We start from the raw sequence: 20,128 nt of genomic DNA, 5'->3' as shown, positions 1-20,128 counted from the left end.
AATTTGTGTTATTGTTGTGGGAAATGTAATTTTACTCACAGAATAATGCCTGTTGAATGACTCATTTAAAAAAACATAATTACATAAAAAGATTGAAAATAAATGAGTGGGAAAAAGCTCTATGAGGCAAACAGTAATCAAAATTTAACTGACATAGTAATATTCATATCAGCCAAAATAATCTTTATTATGGATAAACACTATTACAGATAAAGAGGGTCATTAATGATGAAAGAAATAATTCACTGGGAACATTTAACAGTCCTTTACTTGTATTACTTCAACAACATAGCCTTGAACAATGCAAACAGAAATTAAGAATAAAGGAGAAAATGGCAGTCCACAATGTTAGTTGTCAGGGTTGTTTAAAGCACTTTTCTCAGTAACTGATACACCAAGGAGCCAAAATAGTTGTAGGTAGAATATGTGAATAACATATGTAGCATCCTTTAACCATCAATTATAGAAATGAATACACATTATCCAAGGACATTTGGGACATTTATAAAAACCAACCATGTACTGGGCTGCAAAGGAAGATTCAGAATACCAAAGAATTGATACCTTGGAGCATAGGCTAGTCATCTACAGCCAGGAGGCCAAATCCAGCCTGCCATCTGCTTTTGCAAATAAGCTATTATTGGAACACAGCCATACCCATTCATTTACATATTGTTTATGGCTGCTGTCACACTACAGAGGCAGAGCTGGTTGGTTGCAACAGAGAATGTATTAACTACAAAACTTCAAATACTTACTATTGTTCTTTTTCAGAAAAAGTTTGCTGACCCCTACTTTGGAGAATGGGTCCTTGGAACACAAAGCAATGTTAGAAATCAGTAACACCCACAGAGAAAGAAATATTGAGGAATTTTAAAAATCACACTTCTAAATAACTAAAAGATCAAAGAAGAAAGTCTAAATGGAGCTAACAGAATATATCAATGTCTAACATTGACATATACATGTCAAATGATGGAATGCTGCTAAAGAGGAACTCAGAGAAATTTTAGCCTAAAAATATCAACAGTAGAATATAAGATAAATTGAAAATTATGTGCCAAACATTCAACTCAAGAAGCCAGAAGAGGATGGCTAACTGATTTGTTACAAGAGTGCCAAGACAGTTCTATAGGGGAAAAACTAATCTTTTCAACAAATGATGCTGGAAACACTAGATATTCACAGGCAAAAGAATGAAACTAGACCCCTACCTTACACCATATATAAAAATTAACTCAAATGATTAAAGACTTAAATATAAGCACCAAAACTATAGAACTGTAGATATAAATAGATATAACATAGTTATAAACATAGATATAAATCTCTGTGAGGTTGGATTAGGCTGTAATTTCTAAAATATGGCACAAACACCATAAGAAACAAAAAAAATGGATAAATTGGACTTCATCAAAATTTAAAACTTTTATGGTTCCAAGGATACTATTGTAAAAATGAAAAGATAACCTACAGAATAAGAGAAAATATTTGTAAGTCATATGTCTGGTAAGGTCTGGTATCCAGAATATACAAAGAATAATTGTAACAGTAAAAAGACAACCCAATTAAGAAATAGACAAAGGCTTTGAATACACATTTCTTCAAAGAAGATATGCAAATGACTCATAAGAACATGAAGAGATGTTTGGCATCAGTAGTCACTAGGGAAATGCAAATCAAAAGCACACTGAGATGCCAGTTCACCCATTAGGATGGCTATAATCAACAAGCTTGACAATAACAAGTGTTGACAAGTATATGGAGACATTGGAACCCTGATGCATTGCTGATGGGAATGTAAATGATGCTTTGGAGAGCAGCCTGCTAGTTCTTCAAAAGGTTGTTAAATGTAAAGTTCTTGTATGACCCAACAATTCCAGTCTGTGGTGCCTACCCAGGAGAAAGGGAAACATATGTTCACACACAAATGTGTACATTAATGCCCATGCTAGTATTATTCATGAAGGCCAAAAAGTAGAAACAACCCAAATGTCCATCATCTGAGAAATGGATAACCAAAATGTGGTAGATACATGCAATGGAATATTATCCAGCCATAAAATATAACAATGTATGAATACATGGTATGATACAAGTGAACCTTGAAAACATGTTAAGGAAAAGAAACCAGACACAAAATACCACATATCGCCTGATTCCATTTGTATGAGACATCCAGAATAGGTACATCCATGGAAACAGAAAGTAGATGACTAGTGACCACGGACTGGGGCAGGGGCTAGAAATGGGGAGTGACTGCTAATATGTTTCTTTTGGGGGCGATGAAAATGTTGTGGAGTTCGTTAGTGCTGATGGTTGCACAGCTTTGTGAATATACTAAAAACCACTAAATTGTATACTTTAAAAGTATGTCTATTACGGTGTGTGAGTTATATCTCCAGTTTTTTAAAAAAGAAAAGAAGATAGAAAGGAAAGATTGGAATAAAATAAGTGCAAATGGAAGGAAGTAATAAAAGAAATAAAATTAATGAATAATAAAAAATGAAAGCGATAAAAAAAAATCAAAAGCTGATTTTGAGGGAAAAGATACAGAAACTGAAGAGAAAATGTTCCAAGTGAGAATAATGAGGGAATCTACATAAGTAGGCTGAAAACAAAAGCTTATGTTGTCTGAGTGATGGACAAAATGAACGTGGATTTGATGATTAGGGCGCCACAGGTTCAAGCGATTCTACCCCACTTGTCTGTCTACTATTTCCGGGGCCCCACCGTGGACTCCGAACCTTAAAAGGGCCTCCACTTCTTTTCCACCTCCCTCTCTTAAAGGTCTAGCTGTGCCAAGAGACTGGGAAGAGCTGGGGGATTTTATGAGGCGCTGCTTTTTCCAGGGGCTCATCTTGCAAAGAGTATCTGAACCATCGCAAGCTGGTTCACTTTGTCAGACTGGCCAAATTATTTTCCACATTTGCAGCATTGATGGGCATTTGGTCAGGGCTGGGGAGATTGGCTCAGTAAGTTCCCTCCGATATTCCCAGAGAAGATAGCGCATCCCTGACTCGACTCCATCCCAAAGGATGCCTTGTTCGGTCCCTGCTTGATTCTCTCCGGCTTCCATGGAGCCCCACAGGGTGTGCAAGGCTTCCAGCAAGCCAGCCTCCTTCCATCGTAGCCCCGGCACCCTTCCTGACAGTCAGGGGTTCAAAACCCCGAGCAGACCGAATACCCCCTTTAGAACACATGTTCTTTGTGGATTCATGGATAGTATAGTCTTAACCATGATGGACAGAAGGAACTAAAGGCAGAGTAAATGGCAGCATGCCTCTCTTGCAGATGGCGAGGACAATGCCATGCTCCTGCACAGCCCCCGGACCTTGGATGCCCGAGCTGAGACCTTTTCTCCACGAGTCCGAAGAGCCACAACCTCGAGGACAGAGAGAATATGGCCTGGAGGGGTCATCCCCTACGTCATCGGTGGGAACTTCACTGGTCAGTAGTCCCAGAGGAGACCTCCTTTGGGGCTGTGTCCTCCCCGGGGGGTGGAGCAGAGCCTGGGACACGGCTGTCCTACCTGCTGGTGCTCCATTATGCCTTCAGGGCTAGTGCTCTAAGCCTGGCAAAACTGTGGTCTCTGCTGGGACTGTGTCCTCAGTGGTGATCACCTAGTCCCCAGGCCTTCATGCAGGGGGTGACACATGATCCCGGTCTTGAAAGAGGGACAGGGTTTGCACAAAGCCCTCCAGGCCAAAGCCACACAGGGTGGCTGACCTGTCTTCTGCCTGGGTGGGCACCCACACCGGTCGCATCCCCGCAGCAATATGCAGGGTAAGCAGAGTGGGCCCTTAGATGTGGCTAGTCCCGGCTAGTACTGCTTGCCGGCAGTACACCCTGTGGGAAGGTACTTAACCTTGCCAGGTTAAGTCCCTCTTCTGTAAGTGGGGATGATAATATTTTCTAGCTTGTAAGGTTGTTTTGAGAGCTAAACGAGTTAATTTAGATGAAGCCTTGACTAGTACCTGGCACATAGTAATTAGTAATTATTTGCTATTGGTATCATTATTTTTAAAATACGTAGGTCAGCCAGTGGCTTCCCATCACTTCTAGTGAAACTGCAACTGCTGACAATGGCCTCCAAGGTCAGCCCTTGCCCCCTGTTCCATCCAGTCTCCTACCCTGCTCCTGCTCTCTTCTCCCCAGTCTCTGTGTGCTGACATTACAGGTACCTTTCCCTTCTGGAACATGCCCAGCTCATTCCTGCTTTAACACATCTGCACCTGCCCTCCATCTGCCTAGAACACTCTTTCCCCAGACCTTCTCATGGTTTCTTCTTATCACTGCATCTCAGATCAGATGACACATCCCCAGAAAGGCCTCTTTGCCTCCCTGATACCCCCGATATCCCACTGGCCACTTGTTCTCTAGTCTGTACAGTACTTCCCATTACCTGAAATGCGTTGACTTTTGTTCCCTGGTGCTTAACCGCGCTCTTTGAGATGCGGTGTGCTTTTCTGACCAAAGATTTACACAACCTTCATCAAAGTTAGCTAATTTTATATAGAGAATTCTCTTAACGTGGTGGTTTTTCTTGTTCTCTAATTAGTGGGATTGCTATTTTGGTGAGTGATTGAGCTATAAACGATTTGAACTAAAAATATCAAGATGTAAAAAAAAAAAAAAAAAGTGGACAGCTAGGTTATTCTTTATTCTGTCTGTTTGTTTTTGGGGACAATATGATATCACACCCAGGTCTTCCAGACTATGATGGAAGCCTCCCCAGTGCTTTGCTTGTTTTTGGCAACAAGGTCATTCTAGAACTCAGACACCATCCCCGATTGTTTTTTGTAGTCCCCAAACACTATTTTTCTAGATCCTTCTCATTGTTTCTAGGAAAATCAAAATACTGTTCTTTATCTCAGATTGAGAAAGAACAGATTGATGTTTTCTTTTAGAGAACATATATTGACTGTAAGTAACTATCAGCCAGTTTACAACTACTCTGTTCTTCTCCCAGACAGTTTACTTACTCTTCTATTTCTCAACACATTTCCACTCAAGGAAATATGAAGATGTGCTCAGAGAAAGCATGAAATTCACCTGTTTTCAAAGGGCTTATAGAAAAGGACGCTCAAGGAGCCACCAGAAAACACTGTAGCCCCAGGCAAAAGTAGCATGAACGTACCTGAAAACAACCTTTTGAGAGCATATGGACCCATACTCCTGTAGATAGAAAATAAAATGAAGCCTCAGAATGCAATGCTGGTGAGCTACATCAAAAGCCTTAAATTTTCCAGTTGAATAATCTGGGTAAGCTTTTTTGTTTTAAGTTTAGATGCAAGTATCCTCCATTCAAAGGAAAAGCCGGAGAGTCTGGGATAGTCTGAAAATCTACTTTTATCCTCTTTTCCCTTCACGAACTCTTCCTCCCTGAGTTTTGGCAATTCAGGAAATTTATATTCTTCGCAAGGGAAATCCTTATTCCTAGCGCATTTCTAGTCTGGGGGACCAATTCTCATTGGAAAAAGCGTTGTTGTGAGTCAGCATGGTGTATGGCCTCTGAGGGAGGCAAAGACCCATCAGGACAGTGATGAGACCTGCCCTGTCATTTCAGGAAGCCAGAGGGCCATTTTCAAGCAGGCCATGAGACACTGGGAGAAGCACACCTGTGTGACCTTCGTAGAAAGGACTGATGAGGAGAGCTTCATTGTATTCAGTTACAGAACCTGTGGGTAAGTAGGCACCTGCAAGGCCACTTCAGTGGAACCTGAGCCAGACAAATCTGATGGCTCCTGAGAGTTGAATTTTCTCTGTAAAACCAAATATTTCCAAGGAGCTATGATAAATAGCAACGTAGGGTTTGTCAGAAACTCCCCTTGCCCCCAATGAACTCATAATCCCAGGACAAAGTAGACCGGTCAAGAAGAAGATTCTAGAAAGACAAGGAGTCTGGATCTCCTGTCATGGGAGCAGTTGAAGGAATTGGGGTGTTTCATATGGAGAGGTGAGATTCCAAACCAGTTGGAGGCCCGTGATCGTACTGAGACTCTAACAAAGCTATGGCTTCCTCATGATGGATATACGTTTATGCAAAATTCTGCATGTAATTTTATGGGCTCCCTGGGCTAAGAGACTTCCTCCAGAAAACATAACAAATAATAAGGTGCCCGGATTATGACTAAATTTAGCCGTTATGCCAGGAAATGTAAGTGTGATGTCCTCTCCTACTGAAAGAAAAAGTTTCCCATAGTGGTTCATATACTTCAACCCAACTACATGGGGTATGCATGAAATGACTACTGAAGAGAATGACCCAGAAAGGTTACAGGCAAAAGGAAAGACGGCACACAGGCAAATGCTAACAAAAAGAATGTTAGGATGGTAATTTTAGTTACAGAGAAGGCCTTTTTTGTTTCATTCTTGTTTTGTTTCATTTTTAAAGTAAGGGAGTGTTTAAAAAAAAAAAGGTGAGACGCTTTATAATGAGAAGGAGTCCAATCTACAGTGAGAATATAACCATCATAAATCTTTATGCACCAAACAGTGCAGCATTAAGAGTCATAAAACCAGCCCCAGGGAATTCACGGGGAAATTGACAGAAACACCAGCAGCAGGCGACTTTATTTCATTTCTGTCCACCCAAGGAGATCAATGTCGAGGTGACCAAAAAATGAGTAGAGATTTGTAGCGGACTGGAGAAATAGAATAGAGTTGATCCTATGGATCTATCAGATTCTGCAATCTGATAACAGATCTTTTCTTCGTAAGTACGTGTTGAACATTTATAGACATTGTCCATCTGTTAAGCATGAAACACACCTCGATGGATTCTCAAGGGCAGAAAGAGCATTAACATGTTCTCTGATTGCAGAGCAATGAGACTGGACATCATGACAAAGAGTAGAGTAAATACCTGTGCATTACCTAGTAAGTTAAAAGCTCCATTTTTTGTTTGTACAACTCTTAGGTCACAAAGGAATCAGGATGAATATTATAACTTATCCAGGTAATAAAAGCCCTACAATTCTAAGTTAGAGAGATATGGCTAAAGCTGTGTGTGTGTGTGTGTGTGTGTGTGTGTGTGTGTCCCAACAGCCCACATCAGATTTAACAGTGATAATTCTAGAAGCGTTTCTGTTAGACTCAGGAACAGGTTGAAGATCTTCATGATCACCACAATTATTTTACACGTTTTGGAAAATGCTAGCTAATATAATTAGATAAGAGAAGGAAATGCACACAATAAGTATTGGCAGGAGTCAGGCAATGTTTGTGTGGTTTGAAGTTAGTGCAACATGTACCCCAAAACCCAGAAAAACAATTGAGAAACTTAGAAACAAAAGGAGACCCTGATGAGGTGACTGATTACAAATGTAACAAGAAAATTAATTACTTTTCCTTATAATGAAATAATCTGATACACTTTTGTAATGAGAAAAGTATCACTTTAGTAGAAACATAATAAATAATACATCTAAGAATAAACTTAACAAAAATGCAAAAATATGCCAGACCCATAGGAAGAAAATGCTAAGGAAACTTAAAAAAAAAGTAAAAATGGAAATGCATACCACTTCCTGTATAGGGATACTTAACATAGTAAAGATGTCACAACTCCTTGAAATAACCTATAAATGCATGCCATTGTGATGCAAATATCTACATTTATACATATGTAGGTATATGTGTATTTATGTTTTTTAGAAATTTAACAAATGATACTAAAGTTTATCTGGAGGAATGACCATGTAGAAATAGCCAACAGAGGAGAGAGACAGAGACAGAGGCAGAGGGAGAGAGAGGGAGAGAGAGGAGGTGGAAAGAGAGGCACAGAGAGAGAAACAGAGAACAACAGGGACAGAGGGACAGAAGTAATGTGGGATTATGGGAAGAGGTCTGATGGTCTAGCCAAACATCTAGGGTTTAAAATGCAAGTGAAGATGATAATAATTAAGACCTAGAACATAACAAAAGAGTTTAAAGTGAATATGCCTATACACAAATTTAGGTAGCATTTTAAATGAGTATTACTTAAATGAGCTATATTAGTCATTTGGATATTTTAACAGTGGGGTAGAGAGCTCATTGTGAAAAAAACAAAGCTGGATGGGGCACCTGGGTGGCTCAGTGGGTTGGGCCTCAGCCTTCGGCTCAGGCCCTGGTCTCAGGGTCCTGGGATTGAGCCCCGAATCTCATCAGGCTCTCTCCTCAGTGGAGAGTCTGCTTTCCCCTCTCTCTCTCTGCCTCCCTCTCTGCCTACTTGTGATCTCTGTCTGTCAAATACATAAATAAAATTTTTAAAAAAATAATAGAAAATCTGGATTCCTACCTCACTTCTTACATCAAAATGATTCTAGCTAGATCAAAGATGTAAACATTTTTAAAAGGATAAAGAAAAGAAAAAAAAAGAAATTTAAAAAGTATTAGAAACAAGACTGAAGTTTACTTATAATCTTGGCCTAGAGATAGCCTTTCTAAGCAGGGCAAAAGAAAATGAAGTCATTACATACGCTGAAATTTTAAAATTGTTTATGGTGAAAACAAAACCAAAACAACACATAAGCAAACAAACAAAAAGCCAAATAAGAAATAAAGTGAAAAAATATATATAGTCAATATATTTGGCAATCAAAAGACTCATTTCCTTAATTCATAAAGGGTTCTTACAAATCAATAATAAAAAGATGGGCAACCCAAAAGAACATAGGGAAAAGATGTGATCACAAAGTTCACAAGAAAGAGAAATACAAATGTCTTATAAAACATGGAAAGCTATCCAATCTCGATGTGGTGAAATACCATGTTTCACCTATCCAGTTGACAAAAAAAATTTGATAAAACCAGTGTTGTCCAGGTTGTGGGGAAATAGGACTTTTTAATATATTATTAGTGGGCATGTAAGTAGACACATTTGGGGATTGCAATTTGATAATATCTATCGAAATCTAAATGCATATACCCTTTTATCTATCAGTCCCAATGCTAAGAATTTACCCTGACATGAACAAGAGTCCAACCATTACTTGGTTTCCTTATTATTATTTGTTTATTTGTTTTCTCTTCCTCTCCCATGAAGCTTTGTTTAAATAGCAAAAATTGGATGGGGCACCTGGGTGGCTCAGTGGGTTGGGGCCTCTGCCTTCGGCTCGGGTCATGATCGCAGGGTCCTGGGATGGAGCCCCGCATCGGGCTCTCTGCTCGGCGGGGAGCCTGCTTCCCCCTCTCTCTCTGCCTGCCTCTCTACCTACTTGTGATCTCTGTCTGTCAAATAAATAAATAAAATCTTTAAAAATAAATAAATAAATAGCAAAAATTGGAAATGTACACTATTAGGAGCCTGATTAAATAAAAGTTAATTGTACTTTAAAAAGAATGAAGGAGGTCTTTATGCACTATTATAAAAAGATCTCTAAATTAAGGAGGAAAAAATATAAAAAATGAAGGACAATATACATAGTGCATTTTGTAATTTAAAAAATGTATATCTAATTTTTATGAAGGATGTCTGAGACACTGTTAACAATGGTTATCTTTGGATGAAGAGATTAGAGGGATGAGAGACAATACTTCAATCTTCTGAAGATATATATTTTTTAAAGATTAGTTTATTTATTTGAGGGAGAGAGAGAGGGAAAGAGAGAGAGTGGGGGAGGGTTAAGGGCAGGAGGAAAGAGAGAATCTCAAACAGACTACCTGATGAGTGTGGGACCTGACGTGAACTTACCTGACGTGATCTTAGGTTGCTGAGATCACAACCTGAGCTGAAACCAAGAGTCACTTTACTTAAACAGCTGAACCACCCAATTGCCCCAACTGTGTATTTTTTTTTAATGTTTGATAGAGGTTTTCTGGGTGGTAAAGGCAGTAGGACTGAGGGCCATTTTAATTTCTTAAATCTTTCTATATTAGGAATAATATATAATAATATATTAGGAATGAATGTTATTTGAAAAAAATAATTGTGCCCAGAAGAGGAATCATTTCTAAGGCTCCTCTGATAAGGATATCAAGACTCATCCTTCACAGAAACTCAGCTTACTCCATTTATTATCTCTTTTCCTTGTCATCAGAGATGATCCAGCAGAGACTTGGGGTTGCAGGGGTTGGAAAGGGTGTGGTCTTTATTTCGGGAATCTAGGCTTTATCTTTCCTTGGGTTCTCAAATAGATCCATGACCACCAAAAAGGTGAACCATTTTTGGAGGGTATTTCTGTATTGGGAGGGAACTCGGACAATGAGAGTGCTTTCAGCTCTGAAAGTCTGTTTCTTTTAGATACATATGTGTGTGCACGTACACACACACATACACACACACACACACAAACACACACACACATTGGGGAGGGCATTAGACTCTTCCTATTCTCTGACCTGCTAACCTGGGTATTTCTGCAACTGTCCAGCTGTTGTTCCTATGTTGGGCGCCGAGGAGGAGGCCCACAGGCCATATCCATTGGGAAAAACTGTGACAAGTTTGGCATTGTGGCGCACGAGTTGGGCCATGTGGTTGGGTTCTGGCATGAACACACCCGGCCAGATAGAGACCAGCATGTCACCATCATCAGAGAGAACATCCAACCAGGTAAGGAGCCAGTATGGAGTCCGGAAGCCACTAGCCAGGAAGCTGGCATCCACCAGGGCAGGCAGGTGTGAAGGGGAGGGGTTTCCGGGAGCCACCAATGCTCATTTGTTCTGTAAGGGGGCAGCAACCCTATTGTGCAGGCGTTTGTCACCAGCATTGCCAGTGTCCTCTGTGGTCCTTCCTGGGAGGAAGCCCCAGCTTGTAGGTTACTGCAGAAACAAAATGACTTTTTACGTTGTAAAGGACCATGAAATCCAGCTCCATTTCCCAACAGGAACAGAATGGACCAGAAAAAAGAGGAGTTCTCCTGGTTGCTTTTCTAAGAGCCCCTTTTGCTGACTTCAGCAGCCCATTTTTTTGAAACAAATACAGTTAGGACATGAGTACATGTAAATGCAGTATTTCTGCCTGCAGAATTTCTGCCTGCCCCAAGGCAGATAGGGTATCTAGATTTAAAACAAAACAAAACCCCAAAAAACCAGAAAACAAAAAACAGAAATTCTCATGTGAAATCATTTTATATAGAAGTCCATAATGAACTTGAAAGTAGCACTGAATCATCTGGTTGCCTCAAATGCTTTTGAGAATCCGAATAGTGAATTCTTGGGGATTGAATTTAGCTCTCTGATTTTTCTTCTTTTCTTTCAGTAGCAAGATCAGAGATCTGTTTTTTAAGTTTATGAGCAATCAGATCAATAATGAACCTGTCTACAAACTTAGAGTAAGGGTTTCCAGCGGCACCTGGGGAGGGGCTGTTGGGGAGTGGGGTTGGGAGAACACAGGGCTGTTGGAAGTTTCAAATTTCCAGTCTGTTAAAGACAAGGAGGATGACCACAGCCTTGCTGTTTGATTGGGCCAACCGAAGCTCTCAGAAGTGGCTATGGGCCCTCCTCCTCCCCCTCTGCCTCCTTTCAGGGACCTGCCTTGTTTTCAAAGGCCTTAACAGAGTGTTGTGTCACAGGTCAGGAGTATAATTTCTTAAAAATGGAAGCTGGGGAAGTGAGCTCTCTGGGAGAGACCTACGACTTTGACAGCATCATGCACTACGCCCGGAACACCTTCTCAAGGTCGGAATCTGTGCTTCTGCCTCATCTGTGTTTTACTGTGCCTGCCGTGGGCTTGGGTCGGATGCCTGGAGGTGTGCGGAGAGTGGGTCTCTGCATGCTCTTTGCACAGTTGGCCTGTCTGTCCTTGAAATACAGTGGCCTCCGGGCTGCCATGAAATACAATCTAATCAGGTTCCCGCTAATAAGATTGAATCCTGTCGCGAAGCTGGCGTTCCATCACGCCCTAATGGCACAAGCAACAAACTGTAAAGGGGAAATTATTGAGAGGTTGGCCAGGATAATAACTTAGGGGCTCTGGGTAAAATATCCAGAGGGCGGGGGAGTCTTCCAAAGCATGTCCTTGGTGTAAGCCTGGTGACGCTTACCGCTTCTCTCCAAGAGGTGTGCTTTATTGGAAACTAGAGGAGGGCTGGGAGGATTGTAAATCATGGATTCATTTTTGAGGGGAAGAAAAATGAGGCTCCAGCCGGCTCGAGGGCACACAGGTAGCTGGGGTCAGAGTGAGAACAAAGATCCAGGTTTCCTGCCTGCTGGTCACGCTCGATGGTAGCCCGTGTACCCAAGGATGGCCAGACCGGTGATTTATGGCTGGCATCAGTGGGATTTGTTTTAATGAGTTATTGCTGTGCTGGACTGGGTGTTAAGTATTGCCAGTATTGCCCTTGCTTCTAGACCATATGAGTGTTTTGTATAGAGAAGTTTTCTCTCTCTGGTCCCAGTGTTGTGGGTCTTTCTGAAACCTTCGAGTTAGAGGAGACACAGGGTAAATATTTTCTCTCTTGGCACTTTTTTTTTTTTTTTTGGTCAGTTACCTCTTAAAACTAGCTTGTTTGCTTTTTATTTATCTATTTGATCACGGAGGGGAAAAAAAGATTTGAAATTGGTTCAAGTATATACATAGGACAAGAAACAAATAAATGAGGGAACTTGAGGGTGGGGGAAGGGAGAGTAAGGGTAGAGAGCTACGCTGAAGCTTGGAATCAGCTGGCTATTGGGAATATATGCCATGAAGTCACGTACACTTTGGTGGGATCGGCAGCAAACCTCGCCGTGCGCTTCTTAGCAGTTATAGCAAAGACGGAAAGAATCAATTTCACGAGTCCCTGTGTCCATAAAGATCAATGGAAGCCATTCTTTCAGGTGACATAGCACTCTTGGAGTGAACAGGGAACTGGGCACCCAGGGCTCGTTGGCTCTTGGGTAGGGCTGCTGGAAGCCTGCTGTTGATGAGGTCACAGGACTGGGGGAGAGATCCTCCAAACCTCCCCATCCCAAGCTCTCCATTGCGGGGGGGAGCTTGGTGCCGTCCCTATGAGCACACAGCTGATTTAGCTGTGATCTCCACCCTGCATGCAGCCAGGCGGGATCTCTCTGGAGCCTGGTGGGTGGAGTTGTGTCCAAGTCAGCATCTTTGAACACCTGGCATGCGACTGACTGACCCTGTTCTCATTACTCTTCTCCTGGCTCTTTATCAGAGGACACAGAGGGCACCATATAATGAAGAGACCCCTGAAATGAGAATCAAAGACTGGGTTCCAATCCTAGTGCTCTCACACATGGTGCTATTGAGGGATGTGTAGACAGTAACTGGGGATAGATAGCTTTGTGCTGGGTCATATCGCCACCTCCCTGGACATCAGTTTCCTTGTGAGAGGGTGGGACTAGATGTTCTCTGAGCCCCTCCCAGCTAAGACATTTCCTGTTGTGCTTTCTGAATCTGGTGCAGACAGGTGAGGCACCGACAGATTGGGTTGCCTTCATTGCCATGTGGACATTCGAGGCTTCCTCTTGCATGTTGGGAAGCAGAGACTTTGAAGGACCTATCTTGGGGACCTCTGGGGGGTGGGTGTCTCAGGAAACAAGGGGATAGGCAGGATGATAGCCCACCCTGCAGGGGTCAGAGCAGGATGCTTGAGTGTGGAGGCTGGGATGAGTTTCGGGTTTGGGAAATGGTGTAGGAAATATGGGGTCACACCACATCAGCCCTGGGGTTACAGGCTGCTAAATAGAGACAAAGTGTTGACTCTGTAGAGAACCACTGTCAAGGTGGCCCAAGTGAGCAGGTTGTACCTTGGATCTTGTCTCCATAGCTGTCCTAACTCTCCATATTGCTTTATCATTTGTCTGTTAATAATTCTTTTTTTTTTTTAGATTTTATTTATTTATCAGAGAGAGAGAGGGGGAGAGATCAAGCACAGGCAGACAGAATGGCAGGCAGAGGCAGAGGGAGAAGCAGGCTCCCTGCTGAGCAAGGAGCCCGATGTGGGACTCGATCCCAGGACGCTGGGATCATGACCTGAGCCGAAGGCAGCTGCTTAACCAACTGAGCCACCCAGGCGTCCCTGTCTGTTAATAATTCTTATGCATTCATCTAAACTCCTCTCTCTCCCTAGACTAAGATCTTTGAGGGGATCCTCTTTTAATTCCCAGCACCATATGAAGCCTAGAACACGATGTTCAATAAATATTTCTTTTTAAAAAAGATTTATTTACTTACTTACTTACTTACTTACTTATTTGAGAGAGAAAGAGCACAAGCAGGCAGAGTGGCAGGCAGCAGCAGAGTTGAGAAGCAGGCTCCCCACTGAGCAAGAAGCTCCATGTGGGACTCGATCTCAGGACGCTGGGATCATGTCCTGAGCTGAAGGCAGCCGTTTAACTGATTGAGCCACCCAGGCGTCCCTCAATAAATATTTCTTAAATGAATAAATCAATGAATCAATCAAAGGAGCCTGGGAGATCCCCTAGCCTGGGGACTAGGTGAAGGAAGAAACTTCCATTATCTTCAGGCATTTCTGTCCACATACCAGAGACGTGGTGGTCACGTCATAAGGAGAATCTACATAGCATCTCCTGTGCTGGGGGGTTGGGGATAAATTACTTCCAATGGGCTCTAGAAACTGCACTGCCTCCTTGGCACCTACCATGTGCCATTTACTAGGAGAAGCTCTGAAACCAGAGGCCAGGGCCAGAATGCTGCTAGTGGCTTCTGGCACCAGCATTTCTTTCTTTCTGTTTTTTGTTGTTGTTGTTGTTGGGTTTTTTATTTGTTTGTTTGTTTGTTTGTTTGGTATGTTTGTTTGTTTTGTCTTTTTTGTTTGGTTTGGTTTTGTTGTGGGCTCCATGCCCAATATGGAGCCCAGCATGGGGCTTGAACTCACAACCCCAGGATCAAGACCTGAGCTGAGATCAGGAGTCAGACATGTAACTGACTGAGCCACCCAGGTGCCCCATGGTTTTATTTCTCCACCCAGCGTGGGGCTCAAACTCACAACCCTGAGATCAAGAGTTGCGTGCTCCACTGACTGAACCAGCCAGGCATCCCCTTTTCTTGTTTTTCTTTTAAGAAAAAAAAAAAATCTTTAGTTTTTTCCCTGTGATCTGTAGTTCGTAATGCCATCCCTTTTGCCCCTCAAGGAGATAACCCTTATTAACACTGTTGTCAACATGGTGCAGCTTATCGGCACAGACCAGTGGAAGCCCATGGACCGAACCCCTGAAATAATAGCTCCCCACCAAGCGTACCCAGAACCCCTCAGAGGGAGACATGGGCGAGGGAGCAGCCCATGGGCATGATGGGCAGCCACATAGGAGTCCAGCAGCTCCCCTGAAGGCCTTGAAGGGAAGTGGCCATCTCCTTCTGCCACCATGATGTCATCAGTGTGACGGAACAGTCTATCCTCAAACCAATGGCTCACAGCAACCACTTATTTTTGTGACATTGCGGGTCATTCTGGCTCATTCTCTGGTTTTGCCTGGGATCATTTCCATGGCAATAGTCGTGTGGCCGTGCCACTGGGCTGGGAAGTCCAGGATGACTGGTCCCATGTGTGGTTGTTGTGCTGCCTATCCGACGGGGGGCCCCCTTGGTTCTCCTCCCTGGGGCCTCTCATCCTCGACAGGCTAGACTGGACTCCTCACTGCATTGGGACTCAGAGCTCCTGTAGGACAAGCTGGAGGCTGCAGGACTCTTAAGACCCAGGCTCTGTAACCCGCAGGACATCATTTCTGTCTCGTTCCATTGGCCAAGCAAGGTGCAAGGCCCAGAATATGGACAATAGGAGGCGCCATTCATTATTTTGACAGCTACATGCTTACCCCTGCCCGAGAGTTTGGAATGATTTTTGGCAAATCTATTTTGTGGCAAGTGGATCCCTTCACTGTCCTTTCTGCCAGTTTTCTGCATGGATTTTCAGGAAACTCACTTGTTCAGTGGGACATGGATCAATGGCCTCCTTACTGATGGTCTTTCCTGGCCCACTTTTTGTCAAGTTTCACCATCCCTAACTCCCTAATTCCATGTCGTTACTCCCTGGAGCCAGCCTGCACATCGTCTGAGTTTGTTAAAGAGCAGAGAATGGCCCATCAAGCATTTACTGGTAGGAAAACCCATCTTTGTGTGTCTTTACGATTGATCTGTCTCCTTCCAGCTTCAGTTTCTAGTTTCTTTCTTTCTTTTTTAAATATTTTATTTATTTTCTGACAGACAGAGATCACAAGTAGGCAGAGAGGCCGGCAGATACAGGGGGAAGCAGGCTCCCCGCTGAGCAGAGACCCCGATGTGGGGCTCCATCCCAGGACCCCGGGATCACAACGCGAGCCAAAGGCAGAGCCTTGAACCCACTGAGCCACCCAGGCACCCCCAGTTTCTAGTTTCTTGCCGGCCTTCCCTTCTCCCCCGTGGTTGGACCCGGGCTCTGGGGAGTGGTATCTCTGCAGGTTTCGTTGGACAGGTGTCCAAGAGCTGAGGATGCACTTCTGTGGTCCAGGGACCTCTTTGTTTGGAGAGCTCAGAGCCAACAGCTTTGTTCCCTAAAGCATCTGCCCAACCTTTTCTTAGTTTAGCAGAATGTCAATGCTAAGAGTTGTCCTACCTAAGAGGGATGTCACTGCAGTGGTTCATGCAAGGGACGCCTCTTGTGGTAATTATCTTCCAGAGCCCACTGCCTTGCTGGCAGCTCAGGGGAAAGTTGGGGAGGGAGTCCCAGCCCCCTAGTGCTGTCCGAGCGTGAGCTGATGTGTTTCCTGCTGTTTTGGTGTCTGAAGTCGCCCTCATGGGAAACACTGGCTGGAAGGAGGAGGATGTGGGAGATGGGCTCCAGGCCTGCCTGCGCCCCAGGGCTGGCTGGCCATTACTAGCTCTGGACTCTGGAAGAGATGCTTAAGCTCTGCAGGCTTTTTCTCACCTGTGGGGAGGAAACCCTAATAAGAATGGCACCCACACATCACGTTCCTGGCAGAGTCACCTGTGTGTGTGGGCTTTAGTGGGGTTGGCTGGCCTGGGTTGCTGAGAGATTGTGATGAGCTTTACATTTTGTGCAGTGAAATTTCTTCCCTCAGGGGAATCAAGAAAATAATTACAAATGGGCATATTTTATGTTAGGGCAGAAGTGCCTCTTTTTAGATTTAGTAGGTGATTGAATTTAGAATTTTATGGGGAGTCATTACTTGAGGTTTAAAACTTGGCAAAGTTGGGGCAACTTTCAAGGTAGTACAGAATTTCAGCTAATACATAGGTAATGTGGATTTTCACATTTCCTTTGGGGGGGTACATTGCTTTGCAAGATTTTTTGAAGACACTGCCTTACCTTGGTTACATAATTTAATTCAAAAAGCAGTTCTTGACCTGTTATGCTCCAGTCCCTGGTAACATAGAGATGAAGGTCTTGGTGTCTCTGCTTGAGGAACTTACTATTGAGCAGAGAAGACAAATACCTTCATCCTTCAAAAAAGATAATAGAGTATGAGACAAAGAGACTAGACAAATAAGGCCCAGATGTAGCCCAGAGAAAGGAACTAGTAACTCGAGATGGTTTGGATAAAAAAGGTTCAAGAAGACTTTTAAGAGGGAAAGCCATCTGCTGGGGTTTTGGCGAATGAATAGGAGTTTGCTGGTGGACAAGAAGATGGGCAGCATGTGTAAGGGCACATTTGGGGCTAGCAGCAGTTTGGTGTTGCTTCAGACACCAAGTAGGGTGGAGGGGTCAGAAGTGGCTGGAGAGGAAGGCAGAGGCCAGTGGGCCAAGAGCCTGGGGATCCAGGTGGTGACTGGAGATCAGTGGAGGCTTCTAAGCAGAGAGGATGCAAGCCTGCACTCGAATTTCGGGACAATCCCATTGTCGTGTTAAAGGGGCCCCACAGAGATGGCTGAGTCTACCGGGAGGGAGGCCAGTTGAGAAGCTGCTGGGAAGAAGTCAGGAAGGGGATGCTGTCTGAGCTGAGGCAGTGGTCTGGAATGAGGAGGAGGGCATGGATTTGAGGCATGTTGGAAGGTGCCATGGCACCTTTGGATTGAGTCTTGGGAGACAGGGTTCATGGGTTGAGTGTGGATGTCAGACCCAGAGGATAGTGTGGTCACTGGGAAGGGTAACCGGGCATCTGGGGCTTAGCAGGTGATTCTGGGGCTCAGAATCAGAGAGTTTTCTGTATACCTTTCCATGGCAGGGGAAAACCCTGAGAAGCCAGTGGAGCAGGAGAGGAGGAAGAAGGCAGAACCTCCACGGAGAGCCCAGAGAGGGAAACGGGAAGTAGATGGATGTCCCCTTACTGCTCAGAGACATCGGTGTCCTGGGAGCCAGGGGAAAAGAGAGTCTGAGGAAGGAAGGAGCAGCTGATGTCAGTGCTGTCGGGGAGGGTGTGTGAGGGGTGACAGGTGTCCATCGGGGTCATCAGTCAGTTGGTGGCTGTGGACCTTTGTAGGAAGGACAGTCTGGTTGCAGTTGCATTGAGGAGTGAATGGGAGGTGGGCAGTCAGACAGAATGGAGATAGTTCTTTCCGGAAACCTGGTTAACAAGGGAGGGAAGACACAGGTAACTGGAGAAGGAGCTGGTTCGGAAGGAGGCCCTTCCTTCCAGAGAGGCCCTGAGTCAGGGGTCTGGAGGCAGAAAAGGAGGCTTGGACAGGGGTCTACCAGGCCCATGTCATGGAGGTCCAAGACTGTGCTCAGCCCGGCAGTCTGCCGTCTGCTCCTCTCTTGTGGTCAATTTCAATTTCCTTCATGTGGGAATAGAATAAGATGTTAGAACTGGAAGGGACTGCCAGGACTGTCGGGGCCAGTCTCTTATGGTCAGAGAAGTAAACTGAGGCTCAAGGAAGGGATGGAGCTTGTCTGAGTTCACCCAGGTGGCAGAGCCAGGCCGTACATGGAAATATTTAGACCAAGGCCCTCACAGCTACCCTTTGCTCTCTGCAATCATCCCCATGGCTAGAAAGGCCCCCAAACCCTGATTCCCATGATTCACAAACTCGTCAACCAGCACTAACTTTTGAGCCCCTGAGAGCCTCGCACTGTGCTGGTTCCCAGGCTCTCTGTGGAGCCTCTCCAAGACTTATCCATGCTCAGTGGTTCCCGCTGCACAACTCCAGGGGGCTCCACGCACACCAAGGTCTTTCTGAATGGTACTCCCCGAAGTTGTACGATGTGGCGGCCTGGGGGCCTGGACCCATCAGGGGCTTCATGGCAATACTCAGTGCCTATCCATAAGGAAGCCCCGAGGCCAGTGGACTAGGGTAGATCGGCAAACGTGGCAGAGTCATTCTCCCATTGGAAGTGAGTAGGCCGCGCATGAAATAGAAAGCCCACATGCCAGGATGAGTAAAGCAAATCTTTTCAGTCATACGGGTCTGTGGAGAGGCAGCCCAGGGGCCAGGGACGTCGAGGCAGTTGTGGGCAGGGAAATAAAGACTGTACATCCCAGCGCGGCCAGCCAGCCAGCCTTGACCTGTCTTTCTCCTTTCTCTCTCTCTTTTCCTCCCACAGAGGAGTTTTCTTAGACACCATCCTCCCCCGCCGAGACGACAATGGCATCAGGCCGACCATTGGCCAGCGCGTGCGGCTCAGTCAGGGAGACATCGCTCAAGCCAGGAAGCTGTACAAATGCCCAGGTAACTGAGTCCTCGGGAGTCCCAGGGCTGTGCGGGCACCCTCGGAGTGTGACTTGACCACGCTTTGCAAGCTCGCCTCTTTGCTGGGAAAGCAACTCGGGGGACCTGACGAGGCTGCTGTAATTTCTGGCGTGCCGCTCTCAGGAAGGTTCCAGACAGCGTAAGAGGCCCAAACTGGGGAGGTGACTGCCAGGAGTGACACGAAGAATAGGTCTGGGAGCTCACAGCTTTATCTGTGGGAACCTTTGGAATTCTCTGGCCCAGCCCTGATAGCCCGAAGAGGAAGAAGGCCTAGAGGAATAGCAGCAGTGACCATGGGCCTGGCGCAGGGCGTAATTCTGAATGCTCCTCCCTTCCTATGGGAGTGAGAGATGGGGGTTTGTTGGAATAAAAACCAAGGGTTTTGCAGAAAGACCTTGAATGAAGAAGTTCTTAGGGAGGGGGAGTCAACCTCCCAGATCCTCAGTGCTGTAAATGAGGTTGTTTCTATGGCCTTGGGGCTTCCCTAGCCATGCAAGGTGCTGGTCATTGGCTCTTAGAAATCGGCCATCGGAGCCTGGACAGTACCCTGGGGTCTGAGGAGTCTGCTTCCCTGCCCAGCCACAAGCCCCTCCCCTTGAAAGTGCCCTCTTTGCCTTC

The 20,128-nt window shown here is 44.7% G+C and overlaps 1 protein-coding gene across 1 annotated transcript in view; it reads left to right on the top strand.

The window, feature by feature from the left end:
• TLL2 (tolloid like 2) overlaps positions 1–20,128 on the top strand; it is a 115,371-nt gene that overhangs the window by 57,878 nt on the left and 37,365 nt on the right. The window contains exons 4-8 of the mRNA XM_044236640.1: positions 3,295–3,450; positions 5,570–5,687; positions 10,359–10,537; positions 11,499–11,604; positions 19,365–19,489. Coding sequence (XP_044092575.1) covers positions 3,295–3,450; positions 5,570–5,687; positions 10,359–10,537; positions 11,499–11,604; positions 19,365–19,489 — 684 coding nt within the window. The remainder of the gene's footprint in view (positions 1–3,294; positions 3,451–5,569; positions 5,688–10,358; positions 10,538–11,498; positions 11,605–19,364; positions 19,490–20,128) is intronic.

The sequence above is a fragment of the Neovison vison genome, chromosome 2 (genome assembly GCF_020171115.1).
Source record: "Neovison vison isolate M4711 chromosome 2, ASM_NN_V1, whole genome shotgun sequence".
Classification (NCBI taxonomy): Eukaryota; Metazoa; Chordata; class Mammalia; order Carnivora; family Mustelidae; genus Neogale; species Neogale vison.
This window is presented reverse-complemented; position numbering and strand designations above follow the sequence as displayed.